At 41.1% G+C, this 17,004-nt stretch overlaps 1 protein-coding gene across 22 annotated transcripts in view; it reads right to left on the bottom strand.

Annotated features, from left to right (window-relative positions):
- plekha6 (pleckstrin homology domain containing A6) overlaps positions 1-17,004 on the bottom strand; it is a 312,036-nt gene that overhangs the window by 165,024 nt on the left and 130,008 nt on the right. For 21 of the 22 annotated variants that reach the window (XM_018091023.2, XM_012955768.3, XM_012955648.3 and 18 more), the window contains 1 exon segment: positions 10,652-10,720. The exons of the other annotated variant lie outside the window; for it this stretch is intronic. In XM_018091023.2, coding sequence (XP_017946512.1) covers positions 10,652-10,720 — 69 coding nt within the window. 22 annotated transcript variants of the gene reach the window in all.

Raw genomic sequence — 17,004 nt, 5'->3', positions numbered from 1 at the left:
TATTATTGCCCAATGATATGAGCCCGGATCCGGCAGACAGAGACTGGTCCGCACGGGTGGTATTGGTACCCCCTATTGTGGGACATAAAACAACCCGGCATTCCTATTACATCTCGTCCCGTAGTAATAACCCTGTGGGCATCGTGCTCATGTCCGTCTGTCCAATTAGAATCGGTTTCAATATAATATTCACTATGATTGGATATATATGCCATGGGTAACAATTTAGCTTCATTCAGCCACTGGACATTATAGTCGCCTAGGGAAGGGGGTGCGCGCATTATAGGATGTTGGACTTGCTGGCCTCAGTGCCCTAGGGGGCCCATAATTCGCTTAGCGTGCTGGTGGATGGGAACAGTAACCATAAGAGTGCCTGTATCTATGCACCAAACTCAAAAGAAAATAGTGTGAAAAGAAATTACAATGAAACTGAAGAGAAATCAACCACCCAAGAGTAGCGAGGACAGAAACCTACCTAGGAGTTAAAAAGACAAAAACATAGAACAACGAGGCACTGAACATAAGTAAGAATGGCAAAAGACCTATACAGTAATATATATAGATCTAATAAGTAAAGTTAACGAACATGTTCAGTAATTAAGTACTAAACTGAGCAAACACTATCAGGTCCTACTAGCTAGTCTCGAATTAGCCTAAAGTGATACTGTTGCTAGCGAGAGTATAAAACTTGTAGATTGTAACATATTGTCTGCAAAGTAAGTGTCAGTACATTGTATCGATGTCAGAAAGTCTGAAAGACTTTACTTTTCCTGCAACATGTCACGGGGACAGTCAAGTTTCAAAAAAATTTATAGAACACAGAAAAAGCACTCAAACATGTCATATAGTAGCAAAGTTCTTTGTTGGTCTAAGGAAGATAGAACGGTGAATATGAAATAAGCTCGTTCAGTCCAAAAGGATTAAGAGTGTTTCATTTGTGGATCCAGCGGCGTTCTGCACGTAGAAGTAGCTTATCCCGGTCCCACTCCATTGGAATTTCTTTTGTTTGTTTATTAAAATCAGTTACACCAACTGAGCCTGTTGAGTGTGGTTCTTTTTTGTTGAGATATATATATATATATATACTCAGGGTAGGATTGACAGCACACGCAGGGTTTTCATATGAAAAATCACAAAGGTGTAGATGAATAAATGTGAGGCTTTATTCAGTCCGACGTTTCAGTTCCTATCTGGAACTTTCATCAGGGACAAAATACATATAAACAACCGCAAAAAATCCTCTGCACTCACCCATTATCAATATGTAGAAATAGGACATTTCTGTGCATTCAGCTACTAAGAAATGCCTTCCCTCCCCACCCCAAAAAGAGGGATTGTTTGTCCGTACATTGCAATATACTTGTATTTTTTGGTCACAGCCTCATTGCACCCCCGCCTAATGGTTTACAATTTAGTGGTTGAGCACAACTTTCCCTTTTTCTTGTGTTATTGAATATATATATATATATAGAAACAACAACAAGAGATCCTCTGCACTCACCCATTATCAATATATAGAACATTAAGACATTCGGTGCATTTAAGCTACTAAGAAATGCCCTTCCCTTTAAGCAAAACAGGGATTGTTTGTCCATATATTGCAATATACTTCAAGCTGGCCAACTGTTTTGCTTAAAGGGAAGGGCATTTCTTAGTAGCTTAAATGCACCGAATGTCTTAATGTTCTATATATTGATAATGGGTGAGTGCAGAGGATCTCTTGTTGTTGTTTCTATGTATTTCGTGGTCACAACCTCATTGCACCCCCGCCTAATGGTTTAAAATTTAGTGGTTGAGCACAACTTTCCCTTTTTTTGCTATAGCTTATACAGGAGCAGTGGCCAGCTCCTTGTTGTAGCTCCCACCCCTCCCAGCTGCAGTCAGGTGATCCCAGTGGAGCCAATAAAAGGGCAACCATATGGGGGTTTTAACCTTGAAAGCAAGTAAGTTGCAGGTAAAACTTAGTCCCTTGGCTAAGTGTATATTGAAGCAGTAGAATTCTTAATGAATCGCATAAGTCAGTGTAGGAACTGGTCAAAAGGGATGACTTTGACGCAGTTGGCCAGCTTGAAGTATATTGCAATATATGGACAAACAATCCCTGTTTTGCTTAAAGGGAAGGGCATTTCTAAGTAGCTTAAATGCACCGAATGTCTTAATGTTCTATATATTGATAATGGGTGAGTGCAGAGGATCTCTTGTTGTTGTTTCTATGTATTTTGTGGTCACAACCTCATTGCACCCCCGCCTAATGGTTTAAAATTTAGTGGTTGAGCACAACTTTCCCTTTTTTTGCTATAGCTTATACAGGAGCAGTGGCCAGCTCCTTGTTGTAGCTCCCACCCCTCCCAGCTGCAGTCAGGTGATCCCAGTGGAGCCAATAAAAGGGCAACCATATGGGGGTTTTAACCTTGAAAGCAAGTAAGTTGCAGGTAAAACTTAGTCCCTTGGCTAAATGTATATTGAAGCAGTAGAATTCTTAATGAATCGCATAAGTCAGTGTAGGAACTGGTCAAAAGGGATGACTTTGACGCAGTTGGCCAGCTTGAAGTATATTGCAATATATGGACAAACAATCCCTGTTTTGCTTAAAGGGAAGGGCATTTCTTAGTAGCTTAAATGCACTGAATGTCTTAATGTTCTATATATTGATAATGGGTGAGTGCAGAGGATCTCTTGTTGTTGTTTCTATGTATTTCGTGGTCACAACCTCATTGCACCCCCGCCTAATGGTTTAAAATTTAGTGGTTGAGCACAACTTTCCCTTTTTTTTATATATATATATTTATATATATATATATATATATATATATATATTTATATATATATATATATATATATATATATACATACATACATACATACACACAGGATTGGAATGACAGCACACGCAGGTTTTTCACAAAGGAGTCTTGTAGTTTTAAATAAATAAATATGAGGCTTTATTTAGTCCGACGTTTCAGCTCCTAACTGAAGCTTTCATCAGGGACAGTAACACAACAGTGCAGTATACACGTTTAAAAGCCCAAAAACGAAGGACTGAATAAAGCCTCACATTTATTTATTTAAAACTACAAGACTCCTTTGTAAAAAACCTGCGTGTGCTGTCATTCCAATCCTGTACATCTACGCCTATTGCACTGGCACCCAGGTATTATTTCTTTTCATGGTGTGCAGCTTCCCAGCATCCTGTATCCGTATGAAACACTAAAGAAGTAGTGTGTCAAGTGGCCCGGACTTTCCACATTCTCATACGGGTAAAAGATATAAAATCCTCCATAGACTGGGCTGTCTCTCTACCTTTGTTGTGTACATTATCACTTGCCCTTGCGGATTATACTACGTGGGCAAAACTGTCACCACTCTGAGAGAGCGTATTGGGAACCACCGCTCTGCTATTAGCAGAGCTCTCAAAGAAGGAGAATCAAACCAACCAGTGGAGAGACATTTTTTGAACATGCGACATTCTCTGCCTACATTTAAATGTATGGCTATTGACCATCAGCCACTGTGGTTGCCTAGCAACGGCAACACGATCTTACACACAGTGTGCTCAATTACCGTGCCCCTGGGGTTGACATAAACACTCGCAGCGTCTATCCAATACTAGGGGTGGTCATAATACACGGGGCTCCTTCATTTTTATGCACCTATTAATGAGATTTGGCGACTGCTATCTGTCACTCAGGTCTGTACATTCGCTCACCCAATAACACTGATTGACATATATATATTTCTATGCACCTTTGGTGATTTGTTTGTTTCGTTTTTGTTCTGCTAGTCACATTTAATGTTTGTGGGGGGTTGCCTAGCAACGACATTGGCGCCTTTTTGGGCTTTTAAATGTGTATACTGCACTGTGGTGTTACTGTCCCTGATGAAAGCTTCAGTTAGGAGCTGAAACATCGGACTGAATAAAGCCTCACATATATTTATTTAAAACTACAAAACTCCTTTGTGAAAAACCTGCGTGTGCTGTCATTTCAATCCTGTACATCTACGCCTATTGCACTGGCACCCAGAAATGATTTCTTTTCATGGTGTGCAGCTTCCCAGCAACCTGTATCTATCTATCTATCTATATATATAATATATCTATCTATCTATCTATCTATCTATATATATATATATATATATATATATATATATATATATACACACACAATCCAATTAATTATGCACACTCCTATATCCTTTCAGTTCATTTATTGTTACATTACAAAATTAAAAACATCAACGTTTCGGTCCAGGTCTAGGACCTTTATCAAGATGTGGTTTAACATAATTAATTGGATTGAATACAAGCTACAACCATGTGCTGCACCCTGCACCCATGTATGGAGGAGGGTGAGTAATGACCGAGTGTGGACCAAGCGGTATAATATCTATATATACATATATATATCTATATATCTATATCTATATCTATATATATATATATATATATATATATATACAAGGTATAGAGTGGGACATAATAACACAGGGTTGAAAAAAGAGTCCATCAAGTTCAACCATTCCGAGTAAACCCAGCACACACAACCTATATACCATAACCATATATACCATACCATATAACATACCATATATACCATACCATACCATATATGCCTATATATACAGTGGAGGAAATAATTATTTGACCCCTCACTGATTTTGTAAGTTTGTCCAATGACAAAGAAATGAAAAGTCTCAGAACAGTATCATTTCAATGGTAGGTTTATTTTAACAGTGGCAGATAGCACATCAAAAGGAAAATCGAAAAAATAACTTTAAATAAAAGATAGCAACTGTTTTGCATTTCATTGAGTGAAATAAGTTTTTGAACCCCTACCAACCATTAAGAGTTCTGGCTCTCACAGAGTGGTTAGACACTTCTACTCAATTAGTCAACCTCATTAAGGACACCTGTCTTAACTAGTCACCTGTATAAAAGACAACTGTCCACAGAATCAATCAATCAAGCAGACTCCAAACTCTCCAACATGGGAAAGACCAAAGAGCTGTCCAAGGATGTCAGAGACAAAATTGTAGACCTGCACAAGGCTGGAATGGGCTACAAAACCATTAGCAAGAAGCTGGGAGAGAAGGTGACAACTGTTGGTGCGATTGTTCGAAAATGGAAGGAGCACAAAATGACCATCAATCGACCTCGCTCTGGGGCTCCACGCAAGATCTCACCTCGTGGGGTGTCAATGATTCTGAGAAAGGTGAAAAAGCATCCTAGAACTACATGGGAGGAGTTAGTTAATGACCTCAAATTAGCAGGGACCATAGTCACCAAGAAAACCATTGGAAACACATAACACCGCAATGGATTAAAATCCTGCAGGGCTCGCAAGGTCCCCCTGCTCAAGAAGGCACATGTGCAGGCCCGTCTGAAGTTTGCCAATGAACACCTGAATGATTCTCTGAGTGACTGGGAGAAGGTGCTGTGGTCTGATGAGACCAAAATAGAGCTCTTTGGCATTAACTCAACTCGCTGTGTTTGGAGGAAGAAAAATGCTGCCTATGACCCCCAAAACACCGTCCCCACCGTCAAGCATGGGGGTGGAAACATTTTGCTTTGGGGGTGTTTTTCTGCTAAGGGCACAGGACAACTTATTTGCATTAACGGGAAAATGGACGGAGCCATGTATCGTGAAATCCTGAACGACAACCTCCTTCCCTCTGCCAGGAAACTGAAAAAACATACAGCAAAGGCAACAAAGGAGTGGCTCAAGAAGAAGCACATTAAGGTCATGGAGTGGCCTAGTCAGTCTCCGGACCTTAATCCAATAGAAAACCTATGGAGGGAGCTCAAGCTCAGAGTTGCACAGAGACAGCCTCGAAACCTTAGGGATTTAGAGATGATCTGCAAAGAGGAGTGGACCAACATTCCTCCTAAAATGTGTGCAAACTTGGTCATCAATTACAAGAAACGTTTGACCTCTGTGCTTGCAAACAAGGGTTTTTCCACTAAGTATTAAGTCTTTTTTTGTTAGAGAGTTCAAAAACTTATTTCACTCAATGAAATGCAAATCAGTTGCTATCTTTTATTTAAAGTTATTTTTCCTTTTGATGTGCTATCTGCCACTGTTAAAATAAACCTACCATTGAAATGATACTGTTCTGAGACTTTTCATTTCTTTGTCATTGGACAAACTCACAAAATCAGTGAGGGGTCAAATAATTATTTCCTCCACTGTACCTATATTATCACATATATACCATACATATATATATATATATATATACACTCACCAAAAGGATTATTAGGAACACCTGTTCAATTTCTCATTAATGCAATTATCTAATAAACCAATCACAAGGCAGTTGCTTCAATGCATTTAGGGGTGTGGTCCTGGTCAAGACAATCTCCTGAACTCCAAACTGAATGTCAGAATGGGAAAGAAAGGGGATTTAAGCAATTTTGAGTGTGGCATGGTTGTTGGTGCCAGACAGGCCGGTCTGAGTATTTCACAATCTGCTCAGTTACTGGGATTTTCACGCACAACCATTTCTAGGGTTTACAAAGAATGGTGTGAAAAGGGAAAAAAATCCAGTATGCGGCAGTCCTGTGGGCGAAAATGCCTTGTTGATGCTAGAGGTCAGAGGAGAATGGGACGACTGATTCAAGCTGATAGAAGAGCAACTTTGACTGTAATAACCCGTTACAACCGAGGTATGCAGCAAAACATTTGTGAAGCCACAACACGCACAACCTTGAGGCGGATGGGCTACAACAGCAGAAGACCCCACCGGATACCACTCATCTCCACTACAAGTAGGAAAAAGAGGTTACAATTTGCACAAGCTCACCAAAATTGGACAGTTGAAGACTGGAAAAATGTTGCCTGGTCTGATAAGTCTCGAGTCAGAATTTGGCATAAACAGAATGAGAACATGGATCCATCATGCCTTGTTACCACTGTGCAGGCTGGTGGTGGTGTAATGGTGTGGGGGATGTTTTCTTTGGCACACTTTAGGCCCCTTAGTGCAAATTGGGCATCGTTTAAATGCCACGGCCTACCTGAGGATTGTTTCTGACCATGTCCATCCCTTTATGACCACCATGTACCCATCCTCTGATGGCTACTTCCAGCAGGATAATGCACCATGCCACAATGCTCGAGTCATTTCAAATTGGTTTCTTGAACATGACAATGAGTTCACTGTACTAAAATGGCCCCCACAGTCACCAGATCTCAACTCAATAGAGCATCTTTGGGATGTGGTGGAACGGGAGCTTCGTGCCCTGGATGTGCATCCCACAAATCTCAATCAACTGCAAGATGCTATCCTATCAATATGGGCCAACATTTCTAAAAAATGCTTTCAGCACCTTGTTGAATCAATGCCACGTAGAATTAAGGCAGTTCTGAAGGCGAAAGGGGGTTAAACACCGAATTAGTATGGTGTTCCTAATAATCCTTTTGGTGTGTGTATATATATATCACATACCATACCATATATACCTATAAATACCAATCTATAATATCACATATATAAACTATATATACAACCACTAATACTAACTGTAGATATTAGTATCACAATAGCCTTGGATACTATGCTTGTTCAAGAACTCATCCAGGCCCCTCTTAAAGGAATTAACAGAATCTGCCATTACCACATCCCTAAGAAAGGGCATTCCACAACCTCACTGCCCTCACCATGAAAAACCACCTACGCTGCTTCAAATTGAAGCTCCATTCCTCTACTCTAAAGGCCTCTGGTGCGTTGATCACTTTTAGGGGAAAACACAACACCCCCAATCTGCCTATAATCCCCTCTAATGTACTTGTACAGAGTAATCATGTCCCCTCGCAAGCGCCTCTTTTTTTATACAAGACAGCACTTTATTTGCTTTAGTAACCACAGAATGACACTGCCTGGAATTAGACAACTTGTTATCTACAAAAACCCCTAGATCCTTCTCCATTAAGGAAACCCCAAACAAACTACCATTCAGTAGACAGTTTGCGTATATTTTTTCTACCAAAGTGCATAACTTTGCACTTATCCACATTGAACTTCATTTTCCAGTTTGCTGCCCAGTTTTCCAATTTTGTCAAATCACTCTGCAAAGCAGCAGCATCCTGCATGGAACTTATAGTTTTGCACAATTTAGTGTTGTCAGCAAAAATAGTAATAGTACTTTCGACGTCTACCTCCAAGTCATTAAGGACCAAGGACTGACCCCTGTGGTACTCCACTGATCCAATTAGAAAATGTTCCATTTACCGCCACTCTTTGTAATCTATCCTTCAGCCAGTTTTCTATCCAATTACAAATATTATGTTCTAGGCCAATATTCCTCAATTTGATCATTAACCTTCTGTGTGGTACACACTTTAGCAAAGACAAAGTAGAGGACATCAACTGTCATTCCAGCATCGAGGTTCCTGCTGACCTCCTTATGAAAGGTGACTAAATTAGTCTGGCAAGATCTGTTCCGCATAAAACCATGCTGGCACAAACTTATAGTATTGTGAACTGCAACCCTGTACCCTATGCCTTATTACCCCTTCCAAAAGCTTTCCTACAACTAATCAGACTAACAGGATCCCTTTTTAAATAACGGCACCACATTAGCAATTCGTCACTTCTATATTCACTTCTCCATATACATTTCACAAAAATAAGAAAAGGCAGCACTCAAAAGTTACAGAAATGCAAAAAAGTATTGAGTTCATAAAAGTCAAAAATATCTTACATACAGCCTGCATAGCATAGAATATCCAGCAACGTTTCGGGCAAGCAAAGTGGCCATTATCAAGCTCAAACAAGCAATAGCAAGGCAGGTTAATCAATTAAATTAAATAGCTTAACACAGGAAGTGACAACAGTGGAGGTATCTTAGCAACTGCTATAAACAATCTGCTGTACCACCCCTCCATTTCCTATGTATGCAACCTGGTGCGCAAAAAATTAGAACACAAAATGTGAATTTATACAAATAGATACAAATCATAGTCTCTATTTAACCCTTTTGTGCTAAAGACTGTAATTTAAGTATCCACCAAACTTCTCTCTGTTTCAATTCAAGTTTCTGATTCCCCCCATATTTTAGGGGTGGGATACCTTCCAGGACCATAAATTTCAATTGGTCTGCATATCCAAAAAATGTTTGCAGACTGGTAGTTTGGTGTTTCCTAGATTAATAGAGGATTTGTGTTGAGATATGCGTGACTTGACCATTTGTGTGGTCTCCCCAATACCCCACATGGGCAGGTTAACGCATAAATCACATATTTAGAGATACAGGTATGATGCCCCTGTAATTGAACTTTATATCCCGTACCTGAATGTATGAATTCCTTTCCTTTTATTATACTGTGGAACTGTGTGCAGCCAGAGCAGGGATACATGCCTGGAGTTCTCAACCCAAGGCTTGTATCATTGTGTCTCTCTGGTTTCTGTGTTTTTACCCTAGAGGATGTGACCATATTACCTATTGTTTTACCTTTACGATAAGACATTAATGGAGGTAGTTTGAAATCTGGGGGTAAGCCCTTTGTAAAATATGCCAATGGCATCGCAGAATGGTCCCGTGTATGTATATATATATATATATATATATATATTAGTTTTGATTGATTCATGGGATGAGCTGCATTTTTTGGATATATATATAAGGGGAAGTGGCTATTTCCTAACTGAATGCTTGCTCTCCCAACCCCAACCCTTTAAGGATAGCCTTGCAGTTAAGAAGGTGTTTATAAGCTTAATCGCTGAATGGTTTCTTTGGAATAGGTCATGCCATTTAAAGAGAAAAGCAAGTATGGTTTTTCTCCCACCAAAGAAAATATACTCTCTTTTTCGCTAGGTTAGGACTGACACAAGGACACTGCCTTGACGGGGCGCGTCAGCTTATGCATACTTTGTACAAACCGTGTAACTAAACGTGTCTCTGTTCACTAAAATGCAGACATTTTTCCTTCAGTGTGTGCAAAATTGTTTTTTAATTTTCTCTTGAAGCTATATAATGGAGTGCTGGGGTAATGTGTATAGTATATATATATATATACCCTAATATATATACTTGAGTATAAGACTAGTTTTTCAGCACCCAAAATATGCTGAAAGTCACCCTCAGCTTATACTCGAGTCGGGTGCCATGGGTCCCTCCAGGTTGGCACCCTCTGTCCTTTGAGTGCAAATTAGGCCACACGCAACCAGACCCTCCAGTGCCCTGGCCCACTCCCAAATTCATCTTCATCTGCCATCCTCACCTGTCCCATTCTGCACTAGAGATTGCACTTTATATTCTATATAAACTTTATATAGTTTTGAAGGATTTTGTGTTTTAGCTTTGTTGCTGATTGAGCTAAGTACTCTTAACGTATCATTGTTGATACCATATTGTTTTTGTTGACGCTCTTCAACACTTACAGAGCTAGTTTACGTTTTTTCTTAAATAAAAATATATACCCCACTGATGCCTCATTTAATGTAATTGTACTGGTATTTATTTTGATTATTGAAACTTAGCAGTAGCATTTCCCACCCTAGGCTTATACTCAAGTCAATAAGTTTTTCCAGTTTTATTAGGTAATATTAGGTACCCCGGCTTATATTCGGATCGGCTTATACTCGAGTATATACGGTATACACATACACAGACAGACAACAGGCTTTTTAAGTGTGACAAAAAATGATTTCTTACATCTGTGTCGTGTTCATTAATCTTGTAGCTCTGCAGTGCTTCTCTGTATGGGTCCGAGTATGGAGAAACCTAGGAACAAAAGATAAGTGTATCATGTTGTTGTAAACATTTGCCTACAATGTATATCAGTTGGGCACGTCTCCCCCACCCAAATGGCATAATTTGTACTGCATATATCCCCTCCGCTTGCCAGCACCATCACATTTTCCTAAAGCAGCCAGGAAATCAGTAACGCTGCTCACGTTTTTGCACCCTTTAGTAAATCGGCCCCTATGATACATAGGGGCCGATTCACTAAAGGGTGCAAAAACGAGTGTTAATTATAGCATGCGTTAAAAATATTATAACTCTTATATTTGGATAATTAACGATTAATTCACAAAAAATACACTTATCTGAGTTGAGAAGCGATGTTATTGTCATTAGTTATGTTGCGATGACATATTTTTAAGCAATATTTTAAACCATGCAATATATTTATGCATTATTTTGTAGCACGCGAGATTAGCACACGCTATTACACACGTAATCGTTACTTTCTAAAACTACCGTTCTGAAAATTACCATTTCCCTGAAAACTGGAGGATGCATCACTCTAGGATGGTCACATACTTGAAAAAATCCAACTGCAAACTCCATCTTGTCACCTCAGACAATCACCAGCTGCAATGTTGTTTAGTAATGCCTACTCCTTGGAGGCGTTAAGTTACACAGTAATTATCGCCACATTTTATGCTTTTAAAGGACATGGAAAGGCAAAGTCACTTGGGGGTGCCAAAATGTTAGGCACCCCCAAGTGACCTTAATCGCCTACCTTTTACCAGCCCGGGGTAGCTGCAGCGCTTCCTCCTTTCTGATCGCTTGCGCGCGCATGCGCAGTGGAGTGAAAAAGCCGAACTTTAACAGAGAAGTCCGCTTTTCACACTACTGCGCATGCACCTACCGCATAGTCGCAGCTAAACGTAGCAGGAAGGAGGAAGCGCATTGCTCCAGGTACCCCGGGCTGGTGCTGTTTTCTCCTAACAGGGGCACCAGCCCAGGGTACAAGGTAAGCGATTAAAGTCACTTGGGGGTGCCTAACATTTTGGCACCCCTAAGTGACTTTGCCTTTCCCTGTCCTTTAACGCTTAAAATATGTCTGTGAATTATGCCTTAGTATTATTTCTATTAGATAATTATCGCAGTGCGATGGACATAACACTTTGCGATAATTTTGATTTTTGCGCATGAAAAATTACTTTGATGAATCGGTACTTGTTTATCAAACACTTTTTAACTATGCGTTAAGAGTTAACGACTTTTAGTGAATCGACCCCATAATCAGATACATTTAAATCTGCAAATAGATTGCACACAGACCCTTATTCAGCATACATTTCATCAAAAATGCAGGCTCAAAGAGGCAGAACTGTGTTTGATAAAAGCTCTGCTTTGTTTGAGCTGACCTCAGGAGAGGAGGTTAGGAGAAAAAATTGAAGCAGACAGTTGGAGCTGAGTTTCTATGGGAACCAGCAATGCCATTTTTTCACTGGCTGCTAGACTGGAGGGCGTGTTTAGTAATCTTAGTTTAGAACAACTGAGCATGTCCGACAAGCCAACAGCCAAAGCAAATTCCTGAGGGAGGGGGCTGAGTGGGTTACAGGAGAAGAAGGAAATCTAAGTGATTAAGGGGTGTTGCAGCCTTACTATTAACCTCTGAATAACCAGTGTGGCAGGTATTGAAATATTTCAAAGAGGCTGTTCACTAACTACTTTTATGTGTGTGAGGTTTACATGTCCTTTAAACAATATATTCTTTTTCTAATAATTCTCAAAAATTCCAATACTTGAATACTCCAATCCTTAAGTTTAAGACTACATACAGAGACTGTTAATCTTGTATTAATCTGGTTGTTACAATGGGCAATGTGCATAACCTGGTTACCATTTTTTCAACCCATCAGTTTTCATAATGACAATTTAGAGTATCACTAAAAACAAACAAAATGTGTTCAACTGTTAAAAAGATTTTCCACCCCTGCCCCCGCCCCTAGATCAGATAGTCCCTCCCTCAAAGGTTTAAAGGTATCCCAGGAGCCCACCTGCCCCATCCTTTTTCTTTCTGTTCCTTTCCTCTAGATCAGTGGAAGGTCTTACCAGGCTAGGTGCAGGTTCCTGGAAAAGTATCATTGCTATTCTCGGAGAACAATTGGCAGAATGCGACGGCCCTCTTCCCTTTCTTGTGAAGTCAGTGTAAGGCTTGTTTTGGGTGTCCGGTAGGTCTCCCGATAGTTGTACTAATGGGCGCTACCCTCCCGGTTCCAGAGATTGCTCGTGTCACAAGGGATTCGGGGTAAATTTTTCTGAGAATGCGTCTGTTAGTTCCTTACCTTCCAAGGCTTTGGGAGTGTGCAGTTTCCTTGTGGGCTTCCGTTCCCGAAGTTGACAGCGTTCTTCGGCTGTACCCGTCTTGCTAGCGCTCGCTGAGTCCATCATGCTCCTGTAGGTTTTTCCCCTTGGAGTGGTATTTCACTGGTTAGTGGTTCTTTTTGGGTGTCTCTTGACATTTCTGCTGAGGTCGCCTGTTCCCTTTTTTGTCATGAATCCCTCAGATTCAAACTCTTTTGCCTAACAAGCTTGGTAAGTCCCTCCGGTATTTTTTTTTTTTTCTTGTTTCTCCCTTCTTTTATCTTTCCTTTTATCTGTTTTTTTTGCTTTTTTTCTTTGGGAAGCTTGCCTGAAAACCATGGAGCGAAACAGAACGCCAAGAGGAAACATTGTGTCTCTCCTGAATGTGTCGGCTGTTATAATGCTGCCTTACCAGGAAAGAAGTTTTGTGGTACTTGCTGGATGGAAATGTTGTGCAGCGCTTCAGGTTCCTGAGAAAGAATGACGTTTGATTCTGAAGAAGCTCAGCCATCATTTAGTGAGGAAGCTTGGGGAGCTTTTGAAGACTTTTCAGAAGAGGAATCCTTAATCCCAGAGGATTCATTAGAGCTGCCTTTGGATTCAGATGAAGATTCAGATACCTCCTGTGAGTCTTTTGATATGTCTCTGGTTGCTCCTCTCATCAAAGCAGTTTAGCTTACGCTTGGAGTAGAACAGGAGTCAGAGAGCGCAAAGGCCTTAAAATTTCTTCCTACTCCCTCTAAGCATAGACAGACTTGCCTCTGTTTCAGGAAGTCTCAGACCTTATCAAGGCGGAGTGGCAAAAGGCAGCTAGAAATGTCTCATTCATTTCCCCTGGCACTAGGTTTGCCAAACTGTATCCTTTCAAGGACTCAGAGATTACGGATTGGAGCTCTCCACCAGAGGTTGGATACAGCGGTAATCCATTTGGCCAAGAAAACCACTCTGCCCATCTATGACTGTTCAGCCTCAAGGATGCCATGGGCAGACAGGTGGAGACAGATTTGAGGAAGGCCTTCCTAGTCTCCAGAGCTGCCTGTAAGCCAGCAGTGGCTTTAGTCTCTGTTGCCAAAGCCATGTCCGTGTGGATTGATGGCATTGACAGGGCATTGTCGTAGGGAGCTGATATTAAGGATATTTCAGCCAGCCTTAGGAAACTCAAGCTTGCTGCAAGCTTCAAGTCTGAGGGGGCTGTGGATTGCACTAGACTGGCTGCTCGCTCCATGGCACTTTCCGTGGCTGCCCGCAGGTCCTGGTCTGCAGACGTCTCCTCTAAGATTAGACTCTGCACTAGGCTTGGGCCTTTCCGAAGCGGTGATAAGAACTCTGTTACAGGCCAGGAAATCCTCTACCTCTAAAACAAGAAGGTTTGAACAAGGGATTACAATACAGAACTCTTAAAGTCCATGTATCAGCCTTGTCAGCCGTGACGGGAGTTCGCAGGGCAGAAGATCCAGTTATTAAGAGGTTTTTCATGGCCACACTAAAGCTAAATGTCCCCATAAACGGGCCGATTCTAGCTGCCGATACCGGACCCTTAGACCGATTCGGCAGCTAATCGGCCCGTGTATGGAGACTACCGACACGGTCAAGCAAGCAAATCTTAGCATGTATGGGCACCTTAAGACCTCCAGTGAGAGCTTTTTCTCCACCCTGGGACTTGCCTCTTGTTTTTAAGTCTTTAGCCTCACCTCCTTTTGAACCTCTGGACCAGGCCTCAGCCTGAAATTTAACCTTGAAGACCTTGTTTTTGGTGGCTACTGCATCGGCAGCTAGGGTGAGTCTCCTGCAAGCTTTGTCTATAAGTCAGAAATATATGACTTTTCTGCCGGACAAGATTGGCACGTGGCTTTTCTACCTAAGGTTGTATCTACATTTCATTTAAATTCAGAAATTATCCTCCCTTCACTGTCAGTCGGTTTGTCAACCTCAGGAGATCCTCTATTTTCAAACTTGGATCCAGTTAGAGCGCTAAAGCAGTACCTGAGTTTTACAGAATACTTTCAGAAGATCAGATAATTTGTTCATAATCCCAGCAGGAGCCAGAAAGGGTTTATAACTCGAATTAAAACTTTTTCTGTGTTTATGTGAGTTTTTCTTGCCCGCTCTATTTGGTTATAATGCTGGGTACCTTCAAGTGTTTATGTTGACATATAGGGGCTGATTTACTAAGACACGAATTCCGACCGAATTGGAAAAATTCCGATTGGAAAACGAACATTTTGCGACTTTTTCGTATTTTTTGCGATTTTTTCGGCGCCTTTACGACTTTTCGGAAATTATTGCGACTTTTTCGTTACCAATACGATTTGTGCGAAAAAACACGAGTTTTTCGTAGCCATTCCAAAAGTTGCGATTTTTTCGTAGCGTTAAAACTTGCGCGAAAAGTTGCGCTTTTTTCGTAGCGTTAAAACTTAAAAGGCGCGACGTTTTGCGCAAGTTAAAACTTGCGCAAAACGTCGCGCCTTTTAAGTTTTAACGCTATGAAAAAAGCGCAACTTTTCGCTAAAAAAAGTTAGTTAAAACACTACGAAAAAATCGCAACTTTTTGCGCAAGTTTTAACACTACGAAAAAATCGCAACTTTCGGAATGGCTACGAAAAACTTGCGTTTTTCCGCAAAAATCGTATTGGTAACGAAAAAGTCGCGATAATTTTCCGAAAAAAATCGCAAAATACCGATCATTACGAAAAAAACGCAATCGGACGCATTCGGCCCGTTCGTGAGTAAGTAAATGGGCCCCATAGTGTCTAAAAAAGGGGAAAATTGTTTTCATACTTACTGTAATTTTCCTTTCCTAGCCACTAAATTTGTCAACATATCCTCCCTTCTTGGACTAAATTATTAGACTGCTGGCCCCAGGAGTGAGGGGTGGTTTATAGTTTTTGTAGGAGGGACTTTCTGGTCTGTGTATGGGGGCAGGAACCTACCCAGTGTTTGTTTACTGGCTAGGAAAAGAAGGAATTACAGTAAGTATGAAAACAATTTTCCCCATTATTTTACAATGGCAGGTATAAGACAACAGGCTCAATTTGTTGTTGTTTCCTTCCAACATCTATATAAGTCACAACATTGCCTTCCAGTAATTGTCACTAAAGATGATATTTACATGAGATGTAAGGCCATTTCAAGTTGTTAATGTTGCGCTGACCTGCTAATCTAAATAAATACTGAAATATTAATTCTGTTTACCAAGCTAAAAAATCATTAAAGGACATGTAAACCCCACACACAAAAATGTAATCAGTGAACAGCCTCTTCACTGATTTTAATAGCTGTCACTCTAGTTGACCATAGGTTAATAGTAAGGCTGCAACATCTCCTTAATCCTTAATTTCCTTCTCCTCCTGTAACACACTCGGCCCCCCCTTGGGAATTAGCTTTGACTTCTGGCTTGTGGGCATGCTCAGAGATTACTAAACATGCCCTCCAGTCTAGCAGTTAATGAAGAGATGGCACTGCTGGTTCCAATAGAACAGTGCTGTCCAACTTCTGTGGTACCGAGGGCCGGAATTTTTCCAACCTACGTGGTGGAGGGCCGATAATGGAAGGCAGTTTTGACCACTCCCCCTTTTGAAACTGCACCCACTTGAAACCACACCCATGTTATCACATGACCATACCCATATTAATGGTTGTAGTACAGCAAAAACCTGCCATACTCTGCCTTTCCTACCCTGCCTGTGTGTGCCATACTCTGCCTGCCGTACCCTGCCTGTGTGTGCCATACTTTGCCTGCCCTACCCTGCCTGGGTGTGCCATACTCTGCCTGCCCTACCCGGCCTGTGTGTGCCATACTCTGCCTCCCCTACCCTGCCTGTGTGTGCCATAGTTTGACTGTGTGTGCCATTCTTGGCTGGTTTGTGCCATACTTGGCCTGTGTGTGCCATACTCTGCCTGCCCTACCCTGCCTGTGTGTACCATACTCTGCCTGCCCTACCCTGCCTGTGTGTGCCATACTCTGC

The sequence above is a fragment of the Xenopus tropicalis genome, chromosome 2, assembly GCF_000004195.4.
Source record: "Xenopus tropicalis strain Nigerian chromosome 2, UCB_Xtro_10.0, whole genome shotgun sequence".
NCBI lineage: Eukaryota > Metazoa > Chordata > Amphibia > Anura > Pipidae > Xenopus > Xenopus tropicalis.
Note: the sequence above shows the minus strand (reverse complement) of the source record. Positions and strands in the feature narration are given on the sequence as shown.